At 40.0% G+C, this 25,645-nt stretch overlaps 2 protein-coding genes across 7 annotated transcripts; one reads left to right on the top strand and one right to left on the bottom strand.

The window, feature by feature from the left end:
• Positions 1–12,836: 12,836 nt before the first annotated feature.
• LOC103983549 (protein PAT1 homolog 1) lies at positions 12,837–23,470 on the bottom strand. Of its 6 annotated transcripts, none has more exons than XR_010496528.1 (7): positions 23,088–23,470; positions 22,227–22,384; positions 21,741–21,797; positions 19,350–19,419; positions 15,239–17,480; positions 13,731–14,798; positions 12,837–13,632 (listed from the first exon to the last, which is right to left on the bottom strand). XR_010496528.1 is itself a non-coding variant. In XM_009400779.3 (5 exons), exons 1-5 carry the CDS (start codon positions 23,176–23,178, stop codon positions 15,379–15,381), a joined length of 2,478 nt encoding a protein of 825 aa, XP_009399054.2. In that variant the 5' UTR covers positions 23,179–23,470; the 3' UTR covers positions 15,130–15,378. The 6 variants fall into 6 exon arrangements, 1 of the variants encoding a protein (XP_009399054.2); XR_010496527.1 differs by having other exon boundaries at positions 13,902–14,798; XR_010496529.1 differs by having other exon boundaries at positions 12,837–14,411; positions 14,543–14,798.
• LOC103983550 (F-box/LRR-repeat protein At3g48880) lies at positions 13,243–14,336 on the top strand. The gene is made up of 2 exons (XM_009400780.3): positions 13,243–13,586; positions 13,673–14,336. Exons 1-2 carry the CDS (start codon positions 13,243–13,245, stop codon positions 14,148–14,150), a joined length of 822 nt encoding a protein of 273 aa, XP_009399055.2. The 3' UTR covers positions 14,151–14,336.
• Positions 23,471–25,645: the final 2,175 nt, after the last annotated feature.

The following is a 25,645-nucleotide window of genomic DNA, read 5'->3' as shown; positions in this document are numbered from 1 at the left end:
ACCGAGCTTGATTTCAAATCAAGTATATACATAGTAGGCGCTCATGGTTCCTGCATGTTGTTCTCTGGGCTATGGCAGGTGGTACGGCAAGAAAGAGTCTGGGAACGGTAGGCATATGGGGGGCAATTCTACCTTCGGATAATTGGAAATCCCAATAGTTGTAGCAACATCGGAGAAGATGAGGATGAGCATAGTGAAAAGAGTTATTTGGTAGTGGTGTATGACTCGAATGGTGATCTGAAAACTTTTCGAAAAGAATTACAATTTGTAGTCGGGTTTCTCAGCTTCATGGAAGTAATTGAGAAATAATCTCAGGTGAAGAAATTTCTTCTTACATTTGAGTTCACTTCTGTAAGATTCTTGATGAAAGATAACAGTTTAACAAATAATATCTCATGGACATACTCAAAATCTCACACAAAAAAAGCATATAAATTACTAATCTATTAATCTTTGAAGATGTATAACTATTTAAATATATATATATAGTTATATACTTGAAAAAAATCAAATTCTTTAACTTGTTGTGTACTTCACCCTCACCAAATGAAAAAAATCCACTGTCTATATGTTCCGAAAAATGAACAATCGTATACTTTTTTTTCCTTGATTTTTCATATCCGTCCTCATCAAAAATGATTTATGCGAAAGAGAAAAAGAAAAACATTAGTATGCACTAACTCACACTAATATAATTGCCACCAAAAAAAAAAAAACACTTCTATCAAAGTTCATATAGAAACTCAAACTAATATGCAATTTGTTTACTTGTATGGGTGTGTGTATGTCTTTCAGTTAACTTTATAACCACATAAATTGCAATTTTGTTGGAAATTACTTATAAGCAATAGATCTGTAGATATTTACACTAATCGTTCATACATTTCTAGTGTACAAAATGAAAGTATTTATTACCATTAAGGTGCTAAATCATCAATGTTTTCTCTCGTAGAAATTAATCATGTATCCTCAAACTATGTCCTACTTGTTTGTATGCCCTATATGTTATTTTGTGTGGAAAAGAGTAAATCATTTTTCCCAAAACACACATAATTATACGATTACATGGATGCTTGATACTAAGTTATTGATTATAGTAGCTTTCTTGAGCTGCATACAATATTGATTCTCCCAATATTGAAAGCAAAACTGGCAAATGATGCATAAAATATAGTCATCACTGCATCAAAAATTAAAGGCTAAGCAAGTGTGCTTAATCTTCTTCTATAGTTCGTAGGATCAAATCCCTTTCTTCCTATTCACACAAGATAATAATGCATGGTAATGCCACTAGCCTGTTAGACAACTGTTTGTGCAAGCAAAAGAAGCCATTTACAGTTAGTACACAAAGAAGCTTCAAGTAATCATGGATGAGTAACTTATCTACTATTACAACCATGCATCTTCCATTGTATCTCATCAACCATGGGAAGTAATAGATACTAACATCGGGTTAATTATAACTAGCTACTACATGGAGAACTCCATCAACTATACTACAGTAAAAGAGTGAGGTCCCTCTTTCATCACCACCAAATAACTGCGTACTCAGCAGCTCTAGATTTCACTCCCATCCACATATATTTATATATATGGACTACAAACTAAGTTAGGGTATGTATATAACTATACCTACCCTGACCTCATCATATATCTAATAAACCTGAGGTTCTTTACTCAACATCATCAGTCAGGCAGCTGGTGCCACATCATTGTCGTCGTCGTCGTCATCGTCGTCGCCGCGACCATTCTCTCGACGCACCACGCTGCGTAGGGCCATGTCCGGCACCTCGGCGACCACCGGGCCAGGGAGAAGAGACCTCTCGGTGGAGACGACAACCATTGCAGCTTGATCGAGGAGGAGATCGAGAAGACAGTGGAGGGTTTGGAGTGAGGAGAGACGCGGCGTGGAGACTGGTATTTATAAGGGTTGCCGCAGTGGGAGCTGATGATGCCTCCTTCGCCTTTTGCCCTAAGCCGTATCTCTCTCATGGAGAAGGGAAAGGGAGGGTTCCGACCACGGCGGCTCTCGTCCACATTCTCGTCCGGCGTGGCGGATGGGACCCACTGGTTCGGGCATGGCTCATGGAGGGTGGTGGCCGTGCACGGTCTCCACGTGGAGGCGACGATCCATGCACGTTCTCAGCGTCCTGGGGGTGCGTGCAGGACTCGGGTCAACGCGAAGTCAGCCTGATTCTGAAGGAGGTCAAAGAAAAGTCAGCCTTCGTACGAGGCTAGTCTTCGTCGTCAACAGTTGTATACGTAGGCCTTGGCATCAAGTTTATTTGCGTAGAGAGATACACTACAGGTACAAGATATTTGACAGCAAGAACTGTACGGACGTACATAAATATATATGTGTATATGATTGATTGCATGACATATATAGTGTTGACCTTAGAAGTGGCGGTCAACATGATTATTTTAGTTATCATTAATCCACAAAATATATTTTTCAGAAAATTAGAGAGATATGTATGTAAAGTAACATAATAACACCTTATAAATTTCTTCAAAAAAATGAAAATATTCTCTATAATTTTTCAACCGTTGGACGTACAAAGGAATGATATTATCAGTCAGAGGAGTGGACCAAAATAAACACTTCAGTCAACTGCGTTAATATGCACAGTTCATTCGTGGCTGGATATATCTGCTCATACAATTTAGTTGGTAAGGCTGATGTAGCTGTATAATAGCAGACGGCTTTTTGTCCATCTAATTTGTAGATCACCATATTATAGGTATAGTTCAGCCATGTCAGAACTGCTGACATATTATTGATATGGTGGAGAAAATTGAATTCCATGTTCTATTCCCAGGACGGTCTCCATATTATTACTATGCCCGCTTATTGATATGGTGGCATCAACACTTGGCATCAGCAACTTCAAGGTATGAACTGGTTTTCGTTGTGTTTTAGGTTTAAGATATTTTTCTACTGCATGTATCATGAGATCCAAGTCAAACAAATAGCAGCAATATTTCTTAGATTTTTCATCGCAACAGATCTGTTGCATGTTATTCTACCAAACAAAGGAGATGTATTTGGACTAAAAGAACCCTAAAATGGAGATTCTCTTCGCTGAGATTGATGGACTGCTTGTGTCTCCACTTCTGGGAGACTGCACACCAGCTCAGCACGATTGAAGGCCGATGTATAGAACACTGGTTAAGATTAGCTTCATGAGGGTTTGAGCATTTTGAGCTCAGCAGTAGCTCCACTAAAGCTGCTAGTTTGATTCACTAAAATATGCCAAACAACATTAATTTATTTGGATCCGAAAACCCTACAGCATATCTTTCACATTTAAGTGAAGCAATTTTGTTTGAGCCTCCGAAAACAGTAGACCTGCCATAATCATCCTAACGTACATACTACAGAGCATCAAACTCTTCGCTCAATATCATCAGGCAGCTGGTGCCACATCGTTGCCGTCCTCGTCCTTGTCATCATCAATCATCATCATTGTCACCACGGTGGTGACGACATCCATTGCAGCCGGTAGACGACGACGATGATGATACACGTATATAGTGGACGCTTTTCGGGTGAGGAGAGAAGCAGCATCGAAGCTAGTATTTATAAGGGGCAAAGCATGAGGAGATGCCTCGGTGGGGGATGGTTTTCAGCTTTCACTACCGGCTGGGGCCGGCCGGTGTCTGGGGGAAGGAAAAGGAGGTCTCGTGGGGTGGTGGTGGTGGTGCCACGGTGCTCTCTTAAACATGTTCGACCGACGCGGCGCACGGGACCCGCGGGTTTGGTCCTAGCTCATGGAGGGTGGTCGCTGCGCACGGTCTCCACGTGGATGCGGCTACCCATGCACGTTCTTAGGGCGGGCGGCAGGTGCCACGGCGGACGGAGGGCGCACGTGCCAGACTCTGGTCAAAGAGGAGTCAATCTGACTCTGAACTGCTCTCCGCCGTCAACTTGGAGTAACCACACAAAACTCCTGCTAACTGTCACATGAATATATATATATATATAGTGGTTTCGGTTCTCTCCTCTCAAATTACGACTTTCATACAGACATTTCTATTTTTTGTGTGTGGCCCATAGAAGAAAGTCATATGTTCATACAAATGTAGCTGAATAATAGCAATGAATTTTGTCCATCCAATATGTAAATAATCATAATGTAGCTGTAGTGCTCAGCCATATATTCCATATATTTACTTCTGCTTTCTGACTCAGATTTATGCCACATTCTATTCTCAGGATATGGTGGCATCAACATTTGGGTGTAATAACTGCAGTATCTGCCACATCAAGTTATGAATGGTTTCCACTGCTTTTTAGGTTCGAGTTCGTCCCAGTCTGCAATGAACTTCACCATTTCTTGGAATTTCCGGCACAGCAAATTTACTGCGTAGTATTCTACCAGATGCCAAAGGAAAGACAGAGTGTTTCGACCAAGAACCAAACATTGGACGTCCGATGGATTCGGTCATGGCCTGCTGAAACTAATGGAGCCTTTGTGAATGTACCAAGTGCCAGCCATTTACGGCTAGGAGGCCCCTTCATTAAGCTGCTAACGTAACTTGTGCTGATGTTGCATCTCCATGTCGGATGGATCAGCTTCTCCTCAGCCCAGAAAGTTTCAGCACATCGACCACTTGTCGAGAGAATACGCATGCACGAATCCCCACACAACGGCAGGAGATCGAAAGCCATGCATGATGCAGTGGAGTTTTGGATCCACTGGATAGAGCTCTAGGTTTTCAATGGTGACGAAGAACAAGCAACAGCTCTATATGATGATAGGCATCAACTATGAGAGTGTACACGAGCTCAGCATGATCGGCTAAGATATTTCTCAAGGATCTGAGCATGTTTAGTTCAGCAGTAGCTACTAAATCTTCCGGTCTTAATCATAACATAGGAATGAAACTGGTTACACTTCTTGCATTGGATCTGATAACCCTACAATATACATATTATAGACCCTCTACTCGAGGCCATCACGCAGCTGGTGCCACATCGTAGTCGTCGTCGTCGTCGTCGGCGTCATTGTCACCACCATCCTCTCGTTGCTTCACACTGCGTAAGGCGGCGTCCTTCACCATGGTGACGACCAGGCCAAGACCGAAAGACCTCTCGGTGGTGACGACAGCCATTGCAGCCTGATGGAGTAGGAGATCAACGAGTCCGATGCAAGCGTGATGGATATGTGGAGTGGAGGTCTTGGAGTGAGTAGAGGAGCAGCATCGAACCCGGTATTTATAGGCGTTGCTGCGCTAGAGATGCCGTCCGGCTTTTCGAAGTGGGTGGGAAGTGCCATGGTATGTCTCGTCCACACGTTAGACCTACGTGGCGCGTGGGACCCCGGGGTTCGAGGCTGGCTCGCGCATAGGGTGGGCGCGGCGCATGGTCTCCACGTGGATAAGGCCATCCATGCACGTTCTTTGCGTTCGCGGCAGGCGCCACGAGGGAGCGGGCCGCAGGTCAAAGCGAAGTCAGCAGCGTGACTCCAAACTAGGTCGAAGAAAAGTCAGCGCGATGCTGAACTAGTCTTTTGTCGTCAACGAGCTCGAGGATCATCACATACGTCTGCATTTTGACATTAAGATTTGCATAGATCTTTAATTTAGTAGATGTTTGAAGTAAGAGTTGAGTATTTAATATCTGAGATCAAGAGCTCGTGTTGTATAGGCTCACGTTTATGATATAGTACTCATGGTTGTCTGTGGCACGTATCTCTCGTATCAGAATTTGGTGTTGATACGACAAGTGTTGATGTCTTATTTTATCGACATTTACTGTACAAGGATTCATGTATCAATATCTAATCGACTAAAATATTCACCATTAAGGAAAAACAAAAGTTAAAGGATTATTCTCAATAATCCATAAAGTATATTCTCTTGCTTCAAGGTTTTATTTTCAAAAAATAGAAATACCATCTGTACTTTCATAAACTTTAGAAACCCTCACTTTGTAGCTCTAAAAATTTATGATTAAGATTTATCATCAAAATTAATTCTCTTAGTATTTGAATATTTTCAAATAGACGATCGAGGAAGTTACGAACGTAGCTAGTATATCATATATGAAGAGAAGATTGATAAACTATACTCGTCATGATGCATAGTTGTTGCTCGGAGATCAAAGTTATTATATTAATGGAAAGTTATTATATTAATGGAGATAAGTCTGGTAGATTAAGAGAAATTATTATTTTATAAAAAATAATTACAAAAATTATCAAAGCTAGAAGAGGAAAAAGACATGGATGTCAGATTAGATAAAGGAGTTGTCATCATGCACTAACAAAAGACCGAGCACCATTGGATTGAGGTTGAACAGATCGGATCGAATTAGAATCGCACCGCCTATTAGTGATATGGTGTTGGAAAAGAAATCATCAATGTTGAGAGCAAAGCCTCAAACGCAAGAGAGGTGTCATCAAAGCAAGAGTTCTAGTGGTTGGAAGAAAAGTCATTGAAGAAGCAGTGGACACTAGTAGATCTGGGAAGAAGCTTGTGATCTACAATGTTGACGATGACCCGCAACGAGGAACACGTTGCTAACCATGAGTTGGAGAGAAGGGAGTGTTGCTTGTGATGAGAGAATGAGGTCAATGGGGGAGAAGGAGGAGATGTCGATGAGGGAGTAAGGAGACACTTAGATCAAAGAGTAATGATATTGAGCAAATCTGTTGTAGTGCATATCAACAAGGAATGGAGTGAGTCAGTAAGGAGGAGCCATTGTTGTTGTTGCAACGAAGCTAGTGACAAGTAGCACAGAGAGAGATACACGATGTTATAGAGATCCTAATTGTTGGATCTACAATTGAGATGAATAAAGGATGACTCTACGATAGTTTGATCTATAACTGGGAAGAATAGAGGATAACTCTGCAACGGAGAATAGAGGAGATGGTAGTTCGCTAAAGAGAGAAGGCCTATACTTGCTTAAGGTAAAACAGCTATAATATAATGAAGAATTTATTATGAAAGAGATGTGAGGGAAAGATTTCACTCTGCATATATCATGATGATTAAATCTCAAATCATATATTGATTGATGATTAGAACGAATACAAAGTTATCATTTCATATTTATTATTATTACAATCTTATATGTCTAATTTTATCAGACATTTATTGTACTATGATTCATGTATCAATAATAATTTATAAAAATATTCACCATTTCATATTAAGAAAAAAAAAAAAAGGGTAAAGGACTATTCTCACTCATCCATCTTGCTTCAAGATCAGAACAATTATGTCTACAGAAACAGGAGAAATACCATCTGTACTTTCCTAGAAACCCTCACTTTGCATATCTATATATATAACATAAAGATTTATTCTGTATAATTATTCAGATACTTTTTTCTCTCAATTTCCTTAGAAGAACTTCAAAGGAGATTACTCAGGCAGATACATATAACTGATTAGTAGCAAGACATTTGTAAATCCAATTTATATATCATCCCAATGTATAAACACGCATGCAGGAGCGATGATGCAGTCTTAGTTTTGGTTTCTATGTCACTGAAGAACACAATTAGCTTCTTGTGATGAGGAATCAACCGCAAGAGTATACACGAGCTCAGCATGAACTAAGGTTGCTCTTTTTAGGCCCAATCATATCACAAGAACCAAATCGATATACTCATTGGATCTCACGACCGTACCTCGCTATCCTCACACTCCAGTGAAGCCCACAAAGAGAATACACCAGCCCTCGACATACATAATATGGACTCTTTCTTTACTCGATGTCATCAGGCAGCTGGTGCCACATCGTTGTCGTCGTCGTCGTCGTCATCATTGTCGCCACCATCCTCTCGTTGCTCCATACTGCGTAAGGCTGCGTCCTTCACCATGGCGACGAGCCGGCCAGCTGGGACCAGGGTCCTCTCGGTGGTGACGACAGCCATTGCAGCCAAGAAATCAACGAGAACAATGGAAGCGTGTGGTGGAGGTTTCGGAGTGAGAAGAGGAGCAGCACTGAGGCTGGTATTTATAAGCGGCGTTTCACTTCCTGTGCTCGCCCGCCCCGATTGCTCTCGAGGAGAAGGGTAAGGGGGAGGGTACGTGGCCGCGGTGGTGTGTTCTCCTTCGCACGTTCGTCCTACGTGGCCGTGGGACCCGGAAGTTCGAGGCTGGCACATGGAGGATCGCTGCGGCGCGCGGCCTCCACGTGGGAGCAGAGACGGTGCACGTTCCCGGCGTCCGCTGTTACGTGCAGGACTCGGGTCAAAGAAAAGTCAAGCTTTCGTAGGTCCATCTTTAGTGGGCATTTGTGTGGTGGCCCGGTGAGCTCCAACACCATCACATCCGTCTGTCGACATCAAGATTCGCGATGATGAAGAAATTGTATAATTAGGTGTACGGTATATATTCTTTTAAATGATATCATTCATATATATCACCCGACTATAATTCTTCGTATTATAATCACATAATGAGTCATCATAAAGTATTCAATGATACTTAGAGCTTCAAATAATAACTAAATTAGTTTTGATTTCCATCCTTGCAAAGATTCTATTTAGTAAAGGGATAAGGTTAAGAATTGGCATGAGTTATTCCTGCTGTGATTTCATCTAGTAAGATCCAATTAAAAGTAACCCCAAAACCTAATCTCATGGATATACCTATATAAATATACCACATATTATCGTCACAAAAGTTTATGACTTCGCTCACTGTTCAGCGACATGGTGGATTTAGCGCATCGTTGCTTGCTGTGATATCTGTCACATCAGCAAGAGATGTATTAGATTATCACATGTTATTCTATCGGAGAAAGAAATATAAAATGGAGCTTTGGTGTCGTGCATCTATGGCTGGGAGTACCAGTCATTGAGGTGCAGCAAAGCTTCGTACTCCTCTGCAGCGTTTAGTGCTCCGGAGCTCCAGTTCGGCGAGTCTCCCGGTGGTGGCACCGGTTCCAAGGCCGGAACAGCGTCCGCCGCCTCCACGAAATCAACATCTTGAAGCCGTCGAGCGCATGAGTGCAGCAGAGGTTTGGTTCCATTAGGTAAAACGAAAGCTGAAAGAAGTTTGCGATGGTGCTGTAAGAACGAGGGAGGAGGTTTCTATATACGAGGAAGAATGGCTGGGCTGGGCATGTAGTAGGTGAGATGCATGGTAGGTGGCAGCAGTTCATGCCTTCACCAGTAAAGAGCGTGCACAGGTGCATGCAGCAGGGATGAAGGGAGCTTCATGCACGCACTCGGCATGCCTTCATCGCTCGAGAGTTTGAGCACATCGACTGCAGTATTCGCTACAGAAAAGTTACAGGTGGAGTCGTTCTGTATGCTGGTTTTTAGCCTCTTATTGTTCCAATGACACCTACTAAATTACCTATTAGCTTTAGTTGATTTTATAGAATAGAGGAATATACTGTAAAAGAGATTAATTTATTCATTGAGATAATTTTTATTTATATTGATTTTAAGGAAAAGATATTTTAATCATGCACTCAAATTACGTAATCAAATCAATCATTTAAATATGTGATTGATCCTTTGATTGAGGTTACAAGGATGTTATTGTATATTTGTCTCTATCATTATCTTCTATTATACCCTCATAAAATTAAACTCATATCAAGAATGCCAATCTTGATCCAATATAATTGAAATATTTTACGAGTAAGAAGTTTTGTGAAGGAGTCTACTACTTAGTTAGAAGTATTGATGTAAGAAACATGTAATTGATATCCGATAACTTCATCTCTAACAAAGTAAAGATCGATAATAATGTATTTCATGAATGGAACATCAAATTGGTATATAGGTATATGACATCGATATTATCACAATATATTTTATGAGTAAATTAAGAGTTAATGTCAAATTCGTATAGCAAATTGGTGACCCGATTGAATTCTACGTAATGGTGGCAATGGCTCGACATTCAGCATCAATGGTGAATCTTACGACTATATTTTGTTTCTTGAAACTCTAACATATTAGATTTGCTCTAGGAAAGATAATGTAGACTGGCGTAGATGTTCTATCATTAGTGTTGTCTGCTCAATTAGTATCGAAGAAAGTATAAAGATGAAGTAACGAGTGTTTACAAAGAAGCCCATAATTAAGATTCCATTTTAGATATCATATGATATGTTTTAGTACAAATTAATGTGTGGTGAAGGGTCAACATATAAATTATGATAGTTTGTTGATCGCAAATGAGATATATGGACATATAAGAGATAAATATTGTAAAAAACCAAATACTTATCGATATTATATATAATCCATAGTTGTGCTATCATTATATAATTTGAGTGATTTGGTAATAGAGTATGGGGTAGCGACTTCTTTGTTATTTTGTATATTCGTCTTTGATAATATATCTTAAATATACTTTTCTTGATATAGAAAAAGTTTAGAAAATATGAACTCTGTTTTCGAAATAGCATAAGGTTCCTAGATCTTTGATGAAGAATCGATCTATCAATTAAGAAATTATTTGATCTTCATAGGATTATTACCTTGTGACGATACTATCATCTACATAAATTTGAAGATGTATAGTACTTCCCTTTTGTTATCATAGAAATAAAGATATGTCATACTTAGAATTGATGAAGCTAACTAATGTAAAAAACGAGCCAAGTTCAATCTACTAGGCTCTTGGAGCTTCGTGAAGTTCATAAATAACTTTTTATAGTTTATAAATATGGTTTAGATATTGAAGCTGAATGAAGTTAGGAGGTTGTTGTATAAAGATATCTTTGGTTAAGGTCCCTTGTACAAAAGTATTGTTAATATCAAGTTGGCATATATGTCAACTTTGAGTGATAATCAAACTCAAGATAAGTTAGATTATCATCGACCAAACAATTGGACTTAATATTTTCATGAAATTAATTTTTGGTTGTTGGTAAAACCTTTTGGCCACTAAATGTGTTTGGTACCTTACAAATGATTTCATTTGGGTTTTACTTAATTTGAAAGATCCACTTACACCCGATGATATTTTGTATGCAATGAAATGATACAAGAGTCCATATGATATTATAGATTAAAATACAATATTCTTCACATAGTATAGAGATTTTTATGCTTGTACGGTGGTTGTGGGTTTAGGTAGTGAGCTTGTTGTAGCATAAAGGTCAAAATTTTGACATAGTTTGAATATATCATTTTTTAAGTATGTTGTCATATAATGTTCATGCTCGATGGTATTATTAGGCTATGTTAAGGGTATAAGAATTAGTAAAGAGTTACTAATGCATACTTGATCAGGCTGATACACTTCAGTGTCGCTTGGTCGAGGAGAGGACAAAGACATTATTTGTGGTATCAAAAATGTTATTTCATTGGGCATTGCAAGTTAGTGGAGAAGAAGATGGAGAAGTTGCGTAGAGGGTGAGATGCTACTGAACTGGAGTGATAAGGGAGTGCTGGTCTAAAGGAGAACTATAGGCTAATGTGGTGAGAGGTGTCTTTAAGGGGGGTTTGAGATATACTTATATGAATCCAATGGTGTATGGTTATTACTAAAGCTATATGATTTTAGAATAAAAATACGGACTCAACAAAAATAACATAACGTAATACAAAGACCTTTTAAGTTTGAGGATCACAGCATCAAAAAGTATTATTGTCAAGAGAGTACCTAACGAAGATGCAAGGCTTCGATCTTGGTGTTAACTTTTTGTGTAATATAGGGTCATAGCTAAGGATAACATAAACAACCAAATACTTTAAGTTTTTAAAGATTTAAAATTTTATAAAATATTTTTTCAAATGATAATTGGTGTTATATGATTGAAATGAGCATGCAGTTAATAAGGTAAACTATAATTTAAAAGATTATTGACCAAAAAATTAGTGGCATCGAAGCTTAGTGTAAAAGAGTTAAATCATTTTCAACTATATATCTATACTTTCATTCAATAAAGTTAACTAGTTCAAGTGTGTGGTGGTAACTTAAGATATTATATATCATAAAATGAGAGATAAGTTGTTAGAGCTTGTTATTCGCCTCCTCTATCAGAATAAATTATTTTTATAATAGATTGAAAGAAGTTCTTAACCATCTTTCTAAGATGAGTAAAGATTATGGTAATTTAGATTTATATTTGAGAGGGTAAAATCATATATATTTAGCAAAATAATATATGAAAATGATATAAAATCTAAAATTATCAAAAGAAATGATAAGCGTATGACTCCAAAAATCGATATAGATAATTTCAAATGATTTAGAACAAGATATGAAAAAAATTTCAAAAGATACTTAGTGACTTTTATTATTAAGGTATGTATTACAATGAGTTACAATTCCACTTGATTTGAAAATTAGAAAAAAGTAACAAAAAAGTATCTATTATTGAATGGAGGGTGATAGATAATCAAGGCGATGTTGCCACATATCAATTAGAGCATCAATTAAGGTAAGAGCGGTTGGTTGGGTGATTTGTGAAGTTGACGATCACTCATAGATGTTGTTTTTATTCTAGCCTCGAACCAAAAACAATCCCGTGCTCAAATCCTTTATAAAAAATGAGTTAAGAAAAAATTTAATAAAGGTGTTATGTTTTTTATAAAATTGAGAAATAATAAGATTTTTTTTTATTTATGAAGTGTACATAAAACAACATTGAGTGTAAAAGTATTAGTGTATGAATTAAGTATTATTGAACTAGTATAAGTAATCTAGATTTTATACTTTTGTTATGTGTCCGATTTTGTCAGAGTTGGTAGATGACTTTATGTTGATTATTATTGTTGAGATGCTAGAGCTATTGATACTTATAGTTGAAACTATTTCTTGAGTTATTTGGATTGAAGTTACCACAATGATTAGAGGGTTGATAGTCTAATGGAGAATGATTAGAGGGTTGATAGTCTAATGGATTGAAGTTACCACACTCTATTTCTTGAGTTATTCTTGTCTCTATTATCATCTTCCATCAAATTTCTCTGTCGGTGATACAAACTTTCATGTTTCTGACTACTAACGATCGGCACCTTTGGGAGGTGGATTTGCCAATCTCAACCCAACCTGACCTGGATCGAATCCATGGATCAACTAAAGCTAATAGAGTGTCTCAACCCAACCTGGCCCAGTTGAGCCAGAGAGAGAGAGAGAGAGAGAGAGAGAGAAAGAAGGCTCTCTGGAACGCAGCCAGCGTGGAATTCCTGTCAACATTCCAACGTCAGACCCTTTTACCATTCCATTCTTCCTCCGTCTTTATCCCGCAAAGCTGGTGGCTGCTTCTTCTAACAACTCCAATCGACTGTGTCATCGTGGCGACTGGAGATGGAGGGGAGGAGATGGGAGGAGATGGAGGAGGACTGCCTCGTCAACATCTTCCGGCGGCTGAGCCTGGTGGACTTGACGGTGGCCGCGCCATCGGTGTGCCGGTCGTGGCGCAAAGCCTCCCTCGACCCCCTCTGCTGGAGAGTGCTCGATTTCCGGGGCATGGACTTCATGCCATGGAGCGATCTCTGCAAGAGCCTGGCGGCGCGGCTATCCGTACGCCGTCCGTCCTTCACGGGGCTGCTCAAGCTCGCCGCCACCCGCAGCAAAGGCACCGCGCGCGAGCTCCGCTTCCCTCGCGTCTTCGGTGCCTCCCTTCGAGATCTGGTCTACGCTTCCGACGCGTACGCACTCCTTTTCTTCTTCTTCTTCTTCTTCTTCTGCTGCTGCCTACAAGAAACAAACATATAATGAGATGAATTGCTGACAGATGCCCGAGGTTGAAGGTGGTTGTTCTTCCGAGGCTGCTGTCGGCGGAGGAGACGCACATCCCGGAGATCGTGGGGAAGTGGAAGGAACTCGAGAGACTGGAAATGGAGTCGAAGCCATCTTCCTTCTTGGAACTGGTAAAGCAGATCAGCCTCAACTGCAAGCGATTCTCCGGGCTTGCAATGTCCGGGTCTATCAAGATCGAGGACGTATCTGCAATCGTCGATTACCTTCCAAGGATCAAGAGTCTGTGCCTCCACGACTCGTATTTGCCCAAGGAAAAGTTGCTGGCGATTCTGAGCGGCAGCAGAGAGCTGGAGAAGCTGAGCGTGACCGACTGCATCGGCTTCGAAGCAGATGAAGAGATACTGCACAAGGCTTCAGGACTCGAAGCTTTCGAGTACGAGGGATCAAAGTTAGCTGATGACTTGGGTTATGAGACGGATGAGTGTGATCCACTCTATGTTCATGTTGTATAGTCCGATCCAAGTCGTCTCTGTCACTGCTGTTGCTTTGGTTTCTTGCAATTCCTTGCACGACATGCAGTGCGAAACATGAGAAGCCCCTGTTGTTGGAGAGAACCAACCTACCTGCCTACCATAAGGAAGGGAAGGGTGCAGTGATGTAACGATTGATAGACCTGATTCCGTGCATGTTTAGACTGACACCTGCTCCATCCTCCATGGTCTACCGCAACAAGCTTCTTCCTATGTTCTGGCAATGGCAGACAGAGAAGATGGCTTCCGCCGTCTCAAAGCAGGCGATGAGAGTTTACGGTGATGCAAAATGTGAGAAAACGTCAGACGGCAGAGTTGGAATGGCAAATCGAAGTCAAAACCCATGACGTAGACGAGACAGAAGAAGAGATTACCGGGCGTATGGATGGTGACGGCAGGCTGAGAAAAATGCATTCCCCCTTGGGAAGGAGAACGGCAATCCGATGCCTTGCGTCATTGCTTCCGGTGCTCCTTCCTTGCCATCAATCTCTCCGAAATCTGCAAGCTTTGATGAAAATTTCCATGGATGATGCCGACGCCGAGGGTCCTTACGATGGTAGTCGGCGCGCCCTCATGCCCTACCTTCGACAATAGGCGTTCCTCTGGGATTCCGTCAAGAACCACGAAACCCTAAAAGAAAAACGATCCATTAAGCCTGTCTGGGATAAAGCCGTGCCTTTTAGGTCTCACAAAATAAGGACAAGGAGGACTTCAAGAACATTGACAACTACATCCAAGAAAAAAATGTGTCGAATTTGGAGAACGTTAAGAATCTGAAATCTACATCACAACCAAACAGGAACAAATGCAAGAACAGAAACAAGTTGTGATCTGGCTGATGACAAGACTTAAAAGAAGAAACATGTTGCAGGCACCACCCAAATCCTTCACTAAAAGAGAGGATGTGTGTGTGCGTGTAACATAAACCTGTATGCTTCATCACAGATATGTTTGTATGGAATTCCAACGAAGAGCAGCAATGCTAAGCTCCCTATAAGAAGACTTCCAGGCACCACTTACAGCGTTGTTCTAGCATACATAGAGCTAATACAACCACATACTAAGCTTACCAGAATCTTACAAGTTCCATGGTGCATCTTTTCAGTGAGTTGCCAACATGGCTCAGTTAATTGAAGAGCCACATATGTGACAAAAGAAGACCAGACCTAACACATAGTTCGGAGCCATCTGATTTGTCTCTCCGGAGGCATCAACCAGGAACTGATTCATAAGTCACAGATCCACTATCACTTCCATGAGCACTAAAGCCAGTAACAGGCATCAATCTCTGAGCAAAATCAAGCAACACCTTGTGCTGATGCTCGTCTGTATGAGGAAGGCTCGCTCGTAACAGATCAACAGGCATCTCCCTGCTTATAGCTCTGGTTGCCTCAGATCCGACGACTGCATCGTTTGGTGCCTGAACAAGTAACATTTGAAGAATACTGTCATATTTACTCAGACAATATTTTGTGAGGAGACCAAAGAAAGCATCAAATGATGCCTGCCACAGAGTTCGGTTAGATATGCTGCAACTGTTTGCAGCCTGAGGGTCTGACAGAAGATCGGTTGCCCGGTCAAGAATGGATTTTACGACAACAGTGGCCCCATCACCGGCTGAACTTCCAACAGGGCGAAGAGGTGGTTGTTCAGGCGAACAGACTATGGCTGCAAGGCAAGCACCGAGTGCATTCAATTCCATTTTACTCACGCATAGAGAGACAGTCTTGGCGAGATTGGTTATCGTTTCGGCTGCACTGGAATCTGAAGGTAAACCACCAAATAAAAACCTCAGGTGTCGGAAAATGGCCATGCATACCACTCGCATGAGCTCACTTCCAGGGTTGAGAAGTTTAAGATAATGCGATAAGAACTTTCGGCCTTTGGCAAGAGAGACTATGCGAAGGAAAGCAATGTCATCTTTTGGGCCGAGTCCAACTGAATGGCCAGCTTTATTGGAGCCAAGTGGATCAACGAGATTAAGTGATGCCGCAAGCCCTTCCAGGAAAACCTGCCTTCTCCGTCTCAGTTGCGATCCACTGTCTTGCGGCGGGTTGAACTGCAAAAGCCTATCAATATCATCTACATTGAGAAGTACACAAATACCATCTTCAATGGTGATTCTAGCTGCAAACATCGGCTCATGCTCAAGAGGCTTCATGGAAGACTTCTGATCATGGGTGCCATTGACCGACGAGGATGTTGTGTCAAATTCAAGAAGGGGTTGAGGTCTACGAACCGAAGAGAGTGGAACTTTCCTGAGTGCATCAACTGATTCATTATTACCATGTGACCGAGAAGGCAGATCTTTTATAGCTATTGGGCAGAAATTGTGCTTCAGCCTTCCAGTTCCAGTTGATTTTTTTGCAAGACAAGCCTGGTGGTAGTAGTCATTTACGTAAGGATCACTCGCGTGTGTTGCTGCATTTTGAATTCTCAAAATGTTTTCTATCTCTTCTGGCGACATGTACTTGGACCTAATCTGTGGCCATTTATTATCACTCTTCATATCTGAAGACTGGTGAGAAAATCGGAAGGTCTGTTTTCCTCTTTGTGATGCTTTCAATCTATGGTCTCTTGTATCAAACATGGGAATAGCCAGATCAAATTTGTACCTCATTTGTGGTGGGGAACCATGAGGGTTCAATCTAGTCTGCAAGTGTGAGAAATGGGGAAGAGATGGCTGGAACTGTTGCAATTTCTGATGTTGATGCTGCAACAGTATTTGTGAAGCTCTCAAATTGCTTGGCAGAGATAATTGTTGCCGTAACAAGTTAGGAAACATATCATCGCTCGATAATCGGCTTGCTCGGTTCAGCAGATAGTTGTTTGTCTGGCTACTCATCCCAGGGCTAGGAGGAATAATCTGAGATATGTCTGAACCATAGTGCAATCCATGAGTTAATCCTCCCAAAAGTTGTTGAGAATCAGAATGAGGCACGAGACTCGGGCCAGGTAGCTGGGGCCCAGCACTAAGAGACGGTATGCTTAAGTGCCGAGTAAGGTTTATCAACGGCTGAGATCGTCCACCAGGTAGAGAGTAGGAAGTGACACATAAATTGGGCATGAAGACTGATTCCCGAGCGTATTGCTGCTGCTGCTGCTGCTGCTGCTGCTGTTCTTGTTGCTGCTGTTGCTGTTGAGGGTACGAAGATGCTCTATACAGTGGTTTGGATTCTGAAAGCAAAGATGATGAGGGGCGTGGCTGTGACCACCATCTTTTACCTTCCTGAATATTTTCAGCATCTAATATTCGCTGATCAATCCAGTTTAAATAGTCTCCCTCCTGTGTCCAGTCCACAGTTGAAGAACCTGAAACAAAAAGGAGTTTTGAAATATAATGTGCCACAAGGAAAAATAGAAAGCAAACTCTTTTCCCAATGAGAGGAGAAAAAATGGATTCATTAACTTGTAGATCTTCACTGAGAACCTGAAGAAATATGACAAAAGGATCCAGAAGGAAACCACAAATTCAAGAAAATTGCAAAATGAAAAGTCACAGAACATAAAAGTCACAGAACATAAAGCAAACTCTTTTCCCAAGATAAAAATGCTTTAACAAATTTTAGCCTTGAAGAGAGAGTTGGATCATACCATCAGCTAAACTAGTTAGGAAACATGTCATCCTCATCATGATAGAAACATGAAAATTGTTCAACTTGTTCACCTTTTCTTGTATAAAATTGTCTATGATGGTAATAATTATTGCACTATTCCATCTTGGCAGCGGGCTTCTATTTCTCGTTTGCTAAAATGCCAATTGGACAAGTTAGGTAAATGATCCAACTAACATGATTTGATTGCTAAAATCCACAGTAACTTTTAAATAAGGCTAGGTTGAGTCTTTGAAAAATTTCTGACCGATGACATACTAATTACTTGTAGACTGGTATGGACCATTCAAGCCTGGAGATCCAACCTGAAAATCAGCAGGTCTGAACAAAAAAATCATATTTTGGACCAAGAAAAAAATAATATCAATGACAAGGGGGCATGTTCAGGTCAGAATGGGAAGATGTATTTCAATCCCAATTCAGCACAGCGTGATCTTATATAATAAATATAAATTTTATGTAAAAGTATAAGAAAATCTAATAAATACTTGTATATATTATAAAACTGTTAAGAACAAAATCTTAGAGCAGCTACCGGACTGGTAGCCCTTTTACAAACATTTTGTGGGATTATATTCCACTAATTATCAATTTTCCATGACTACATAATTCTTCTTTCGGGCATAAGTTGGTGGAACCTGGTCCTCCGTGTGATGTTTCAGGCTAGGCTTGGTTAAAAGATTAGGCCTGAAGGAACATGCTAGGTCGAGCTCAAACAAGACCTGGAAAAATCCAGGCACAGTCAAGCCCATCCTAACCTGCCCAGCTAACCACTGGAAAAAGCTAATTACTTGATTTTATAAAGATGTCTTTTAAAGTTACCAGGATCTAAATTTAGTAAATTGATTCTTCTTATAAATTTATTTTATTCCTCTAGAAAAGAAAAATATACTGTTTTGGCATTCTATATTCCAAAAAATATATAAAATAATGAAAAAATATAATTATTTGAAACCTCGGTCGCTTACCACAAGAGCTTATCCCACCAAATATAACTACTCATATAGATATGAATGGGAGTGATCAAGAAGATGCAGCAGAATCATATCACTAACTGGTTACGCTAGAGCCCTAGCCATGTGAATGTCTAGACTCTAGTTTGCATCTGATGCACAATTTTGAAAAGCAATGTCCTGCTAGCCAAGACTACAATGAATATAGACATAAGATAGTATTTATAAGGTTTTAGAATTAAATATGTGTACATCAAAAACAACTGTAAAAGCATGTTTAAAATTTTCAGTCAGTAAGAGAGCTCTTATGTTTAATCAAAAAAGGGATGGTCATGTTTTTCGTTTGACATTTGTGCGACCTTTATTCAAGTTGATTGAAAAAATAATCACTATTATCATTCTTACTGGTAAAGGGATGTATGCTTATCAACTTAAGCATGCTATCATAAAATTCTATTATCATTCTTACTGGTGAATGGATATATGCTTGTCAAACAAAACAAACTATCATAAAAATTTAAAAAAAATTCAAAATTCATTCCATTGATTGCCTAATGAAAGAACTCCAAAACCCATGCTGGATACCATAAAGATACCGAAACAAAATCACTCACTTTCTCTAGAAGAAGATCCTCTATCACCAATAACTCCTGCAGTCCTTGGGTCATTTACAACCCTATTCAACTGAATCAAAAAATACAGAAATTTTAGGTAACAAGTGAATAAAAAGCATACTAGTCACTATACTGGAAAAGTGGACATCAATGGAATGAGACATCATAGCCCATAAATCCACTGAAAACAAGATAAAGCATAAAGAACAGATACAAAAGTTATAAAAAATGTGAATGACATGAACTTCCATAAGCTCTGGAGCCAGCAGTCTATCTCATAGAAGAGACAGTGCAATGCAGTTCGGTATTTTGGATATCTCAAACAACACAAACACACCAGCTGGCCTAATGCTCAACAGGCTAGCACTTCAAGTTCAAAGTCATACAAGCTCTCATCAATAAACAGGAAAGCAGTAAAGGAACATTCATCCTCACTTGATGCACATCTCGATCATTCATGACTTGAATTATTAGTTCGAGAATTGAACAGAATTATCTAGGAAAGAAACATGGAGATAAATCAAATCAGCAAATAATAGAATATTCCATGAGCTATACTAGTAGGAAAAAATTAAACAAATCAAAGTATACTAGCAGGAAAAGAATCTGCCAATACCAAATATATTGTGCAGAAATCCTGCCATAAGTAATAGTTTATTGTACACAGGATCTCTTATTTGACAATTAATAAAGGTGCTTCAAAGAATGAATTCTGCCTGCATATCTTTAACTCTGAACAATAGTAAGATTTTTGAGGCATTAGCCAGAAATTATGATGGCACCAAAGACCATTACAACTAGGAGTCTGGATAATTTAAGGAACAAATAAAATGAATATTTTATAAGTATATTTAAGGTAAAAAAAAATGACAAGGCAAGCCATTTGTTTGCTATAAATCCTAATGTGTGGTACAACTCCTTGAGTTTTAGGCTAACTACATTTATATAAAAAGGGCATACTCCATGCACAAGGCTCTTGCCAATGCGGGGTCTGAAGAGGGTCAATATCTGCAACCTTACCTTTAAATACTTAAATAGGCTATTTCCATGACTCGAACCCTGTTACCGTTGTACCAAGGCTAACTACATTTATAAAACACTTAAAAAATTAGCTTAGTTGGTCCAACTCATGAGGCATTAAAATCTATGCAAGAATCTCTATTTCCAATACAACCAAAGCAGAGCATGTTTTGGCACAAAAGTGAACTATTTCAGACAAAAGGAATCAATATCTGCATTTTGCAGTCTAAATTTAGTTCCATAACAGAGTATGTAACCAGTTACTTGACATGTACAATGTTAAACCCCTTATAAATTAATATATATTTTTAGAAAACAGAACATCTTGGCACAACCAAGCTCCAACCCTACAAAAAGAATCCACATTATTCCTTTCTGTCTCATAACCAACTCTATGTAGATTTGAAGTTTTTTTTCCATCCAAATTGATTTCCATCTTAGTTTCATTTCTCTTACTGACAATTATTAACTAAATGTGTTGAAGCTCCTGAGCAGGAAACCACTGACAAAACTAAACTTCAATACAGTAAAATTTAATAACATACAAATCTAAAATATGTTTGTATTACATCAAGATACTGTGAAATTGGGCTTATTTCCAGATCTTCCCCTGCCCTTCCAAAAGCAATGCATAGTCACATCTGATCACCGAGAGGAGCGAGAGAGAGCTCCCGAATCCCTTCTTTCAATAGTTGAACGCCTTGATCAAGAATTTGATTGATCCCCCCACCACCAACCCATAGGAATCAATAAAAAAAGGCAAATCCCTTGGAGTCGCACTTTCGGCAGAGACTCACTTATGGTAATGTAAGCACGAGAATACAGGTTCTGTCTCTCTCTCAACTCGAACGAAGGATGAGTTAATTCGTGAATAAAGGTGGGGATTTGGATTGGCAGACAGAGAATTCATGGCATCAAAAGAGAGGCAGAGACCTCACACATTGGATAGCCACCCAGGTCTTTGTCATTCCTCCTATTTATTTGAAATGGTCCTGATTTCCCTTCCCTTGACTAACTTAACCTGATTTGAGGGCAAAGGATAAAAACCTGAACCTGATGGCGAATAATAACCGGAAGACTTTTAGAAATCCCAAGCAAGTAGAACGAACTGCTTACCGTAGTTTGACTTAGATAGGGCTTTCGGAGAGCACTGGAACTTCGACCCTTTTTTCAGTTAGCAAAAAAGCTAAATTTATAATAGTTTAGCTTATTTACAATTCTTTTTTTCCCTTCTTTTACACAACCACATCTTTGAGTAAACTTCATGGTATAACAGCAATCACATAAAACAAAATGATATTTGTCAATCATGATACATGCAAATGAAAAAATTATAAGGCAATTGTAAATTATACATTGAAAAAAGTCAACCTTAGCAAAAGTGCTAGCAAGGTCATCAGCATCAGAGAGAGAGTCTAAAACTACAGCCTGCAAATGGAACAAAATAAAAACATGATCAGAATTTAAACTAAGACCATTTATGTAATATGTCTAAGAAAAGGTAAAATCAGGATTAGACATCATAAGAGCATAGATGATTTTTTATTAACTCCATAAGGAAGGAAGAAATTTCTTTATGCAGGAGATGGAACAACTGGTCGCCACAGTTGAGTATCTCAGTTCTGTGAATTCTACGGAAACCACAAAACTCGACCCAATATAAGTAAAAAAAATAAAAAAGAAAAAAGAAAAAAGAGAAAGGTGATACGTTTTTAGAGTTTAGACGATGTGTCCAAGAAAAACACCTTCTCTTTCATTGAAAGAATAATAGGAAAAAAATTGTCATGAATATTAAATTTATTATTAAAAATTGAACGAATGAGCGTATGAGCATTCTTGTGCTCCAAAAGATATTACCTCTTCTCTGTCTCCAATGGTAGAGAAATGGTACTCAACATCAATCCCAATAAAACCAGCATTGTCAGCGCCATTGTCTTCTATACACCCTAACTCAACTTCCTCCATGACCCCCTTGCCAAAGAATGCATATTGTGAAGCATCGAAGAGGGCATTATCTACGAGAAACAAATGTAGCAACCAGCCAAGTTACAACAAATAAAAGGAATACAAATGCTGATTATTTGATTAACGGCCAATATCATTCACATGACAGCAAGCCAAAAACGACGAAACAAGCAAGAAACCAACATAGTAAACCAAGAGGATGCAATGGGTAAACTAGGTGGAATTGGAAACAACTCATGGTCAAATTAAATATACAGGAAGAGATAACGCTATACTTCCAAGCATCAAAGCAGCAAAGAACTGAAGCTTCCAGTGACCAATATAAAATAAAACCACGATCTAACTCGAAGACGAGAATGACTTAAGGGCAAAAAGCTGTGGTGAAGCTTCACAAAACACAACAACAGCAAGATATTAGCTTTTTCAACCATCCATTCAAGAAAGAAACAGAGATAAGGACGAAAAAGGGCACTTGCAGGTATCGTCCTACAGATCTAAAGTGGATTATTAACCTCGTCCAAGTTGAGACAGGTGATTTACTCCTTGCAAACCAAAGAAACGAACTAGTCGCATTCCAAAGTAGGGGAAAGCCAACAGTGGCATGGAAATCAAACATCCATTCCAACCCAGTAAACACCAAAAAAAAAAAAAGAGTAGAAATTTAAGCTCTACTTCTACTGCAACCGGACAACATGATCATCCACCCAAAAAAAGCCAAGAAACACGAAAATAAAATAGACAAAAAAAATTCACCTGCGACGGCATCGCCGAGCTCCCTGGGACCGTCACGGGGGCGGCCAGGGCTCCCAGGAACCCCTCCTTGCCCCTCGAATCCCCTCATCATCCCCGCCCGCCACTAAACCCTAACTCAAGAGGATCCCAAGCAGGGACGGACCCCCACGCCAACCAACAGAAAAGAAGCCCCTTTGCATCGAATTCTCGGGCTAGGGCTTCTCCCAGAGCTGTGATCTCAGTAGAAGATCGAGAGCTACAAATTAAAGGACTAAGAACAATAAACAGATCCAGAACAAGGAAATTGGCACCTTCTACGAGAGAGAGAGAGAGAGAGAGAGAGAGAGAGAGGGCTTCTCCACTATACTCTCTTTCTCTCTCCCCTTTGTGTGTATCGGACACCTTTTGCAGCATATGAGACATAAGGAAATGGGGGATGTGTTGGGTTGTTGGTCTACGTTGACTTAGGTTATTATTTTGGGCTATTTGGGGCCGCCTCTTCACAATAATTTAATTGGGCCATCTCACTTGCTTCACATCCAAGTCAATGTATGTTGCAATTAATTTGGGTCAACTTGTCATTTTGGAGTTGGACTGTAACATCAATTTTATTAGGATAAAGTTAACTTAATTATGCAGTTTTTTTTTTATTTTAGTATGAAAGTGAACTATGTGTATATGATATTATTAATTAAGGCACACATACGCCATTAGTGGTACGTCCAAAGATAATGACAATGACAGATGATTTTATTTATATTATTTGATTGATTGATTGATTCATAGTTTTACACATTTCAAATTTGTATGATTATGACTCTTTCTAATAAAAAATATTTAGCTAATTAGGTCATGGCGTGGAGTCTGATATCAGAATATATGTATTATTAAATATTTAAATCTCCATTTGATACTGGTTTTGGCAATTAGTCTAATATTTTTTTTAAAATAAATAATTAATTTAAATTAATTAAAATATTGACTGATTGAACCAATACAATCTAATATTACATGTTAATACCGATAAAACAAATTCATATTGATGAATAAATCTTTTTATGTAAAAAAATATTATTATAGAAAGATATTGTTAACATTTAGATCAATCCGACGTGGTTCAGACCTATGTGTAGGTGCCTTCCGAAGTGAAAATATCAAGCTCCAGGAGATTATCTAAGATGCCTCCGAGATATAAACGTCAAGCTCCCGAGATGGTCGTTCGATGTGTCACCTACACGAAAACTAAGATCATGAGAGGCTTTTCGAACTGATTCCTCTAACATCTAAGTTAGTAACATGAAGTAGATGAGTACGATCACTCGTGATAAAAAGTGACCTTTCAACTATGTTCAAAGTAAATTTTTATACTTGATAGCAAAGAAATCATAGTATGTAGAATATTTTTCAAGAATAGTTTTTAACTACCTTTAACATTCTCGATTTGGCTTATTTTTACATAGGCGACAAGGACGAAGACAACTCATAACTACATATCTTAGATCGATGTCCATGTGGGCAAACTTGTGAGGGATAACTTTTATCTCGTTTTAGTTTGAATGTCACGCGAAATACAAGTATTGGATGGTGATTGATCGATAATATCTTTTATATTATTTGTCCACCCTCAAAGGTGTGCTATGGGGTTTCTTTAGCAAGGGTCTTGAAGCACAATATTTAACCTATATTACACATTGGTTCTACATTATTTTAATCACTTCTTTGAAGGGGGAGTGATAAGGGCAAAAATGGCAGCGCGCCACGTCAGCACGCCAGGTGGACACACTGCCCGAGGAGGCAAGCATTTACGCCGACTCGACGTGCGCCGACGTCACCAGCCCTCAGCCAACCACCTCAGCTTTGACTCCGTGCGCTCGACCGAGGCAAAGGAGCACGTTGACCGAGGCTCGCCCATACCCTGCGACAGCCCAGTTCTCCACGCAACCCCAGTGGCAATGTCAGATGCCACGTGAGGTATTGTCCTGCCCCTACAAGCGGGTACATCAGGTAACATCAAACTCCTCTATAAATACCCCATAGTTCTAATCGAAGAAGGGACACTCTGAATACATTGGAGAACACTTCTGCTTCTCTTCCTCCAAAACCCCCTCCACATCATCTTCTAACTTGATCGTCGGAGGGGTCGGGCCGAGCCCCCGACCCGACCTGTGTGCAGGAACAAAGGCAAGGTCGCCTCTTCCTGACGCTGCTGCGGAGCTGCCGACCCGATCTACCGCCCCGTATGACCAATCCCGACCGCGAGGTACGTCGCCCGGGATCCCCGACATCCGAACCCCGAACCGAGCCGCGTCGGCTCCGAGGCCACGACTCAAGAAAGTTACTTTCCGTAACAGACTGGCGCTAGAAGGAGGGCCCGGAATGACGGTACGTTAGTCTTCTCCTTGGTTGCTCCACTGCAGCCGACCTACACCAGCAGCAGCGACTTCTGGGGCTGTTCTCGGCTCCTCGGCCCCGAGCGCCTCGGCCCCACGCGCGCGGCCCGCTGGTTGCCGGTCTCCGCCAGGGGATACAGCCACTCGATCAAGGGCCAGACGCTCTCGCCGGACGGCGTCGTGGTCTAG

This window comes from Musa acuminata, chromosome BXJ3-5 (genome assembly GCF_036884655.1).
Source record: "Musa acuminata AAA Group cultivar baxijiao chromosome BXJ3-5, Cavendish_Baxijiao_AAA, whole genome shotgun sequence".
Taxonomy (NCBI): Eukaryota; Viridiplantae; Streptophyta; class Magnoliopsida; order Zingiberales; family Musaceae; genus Musa; species Musa acuminata.
The sequence above is the reverse complement of the archived record's forward strand: the minus strand, read 5'-3'. Positions and strand labels throughout refer to the sequence as shown.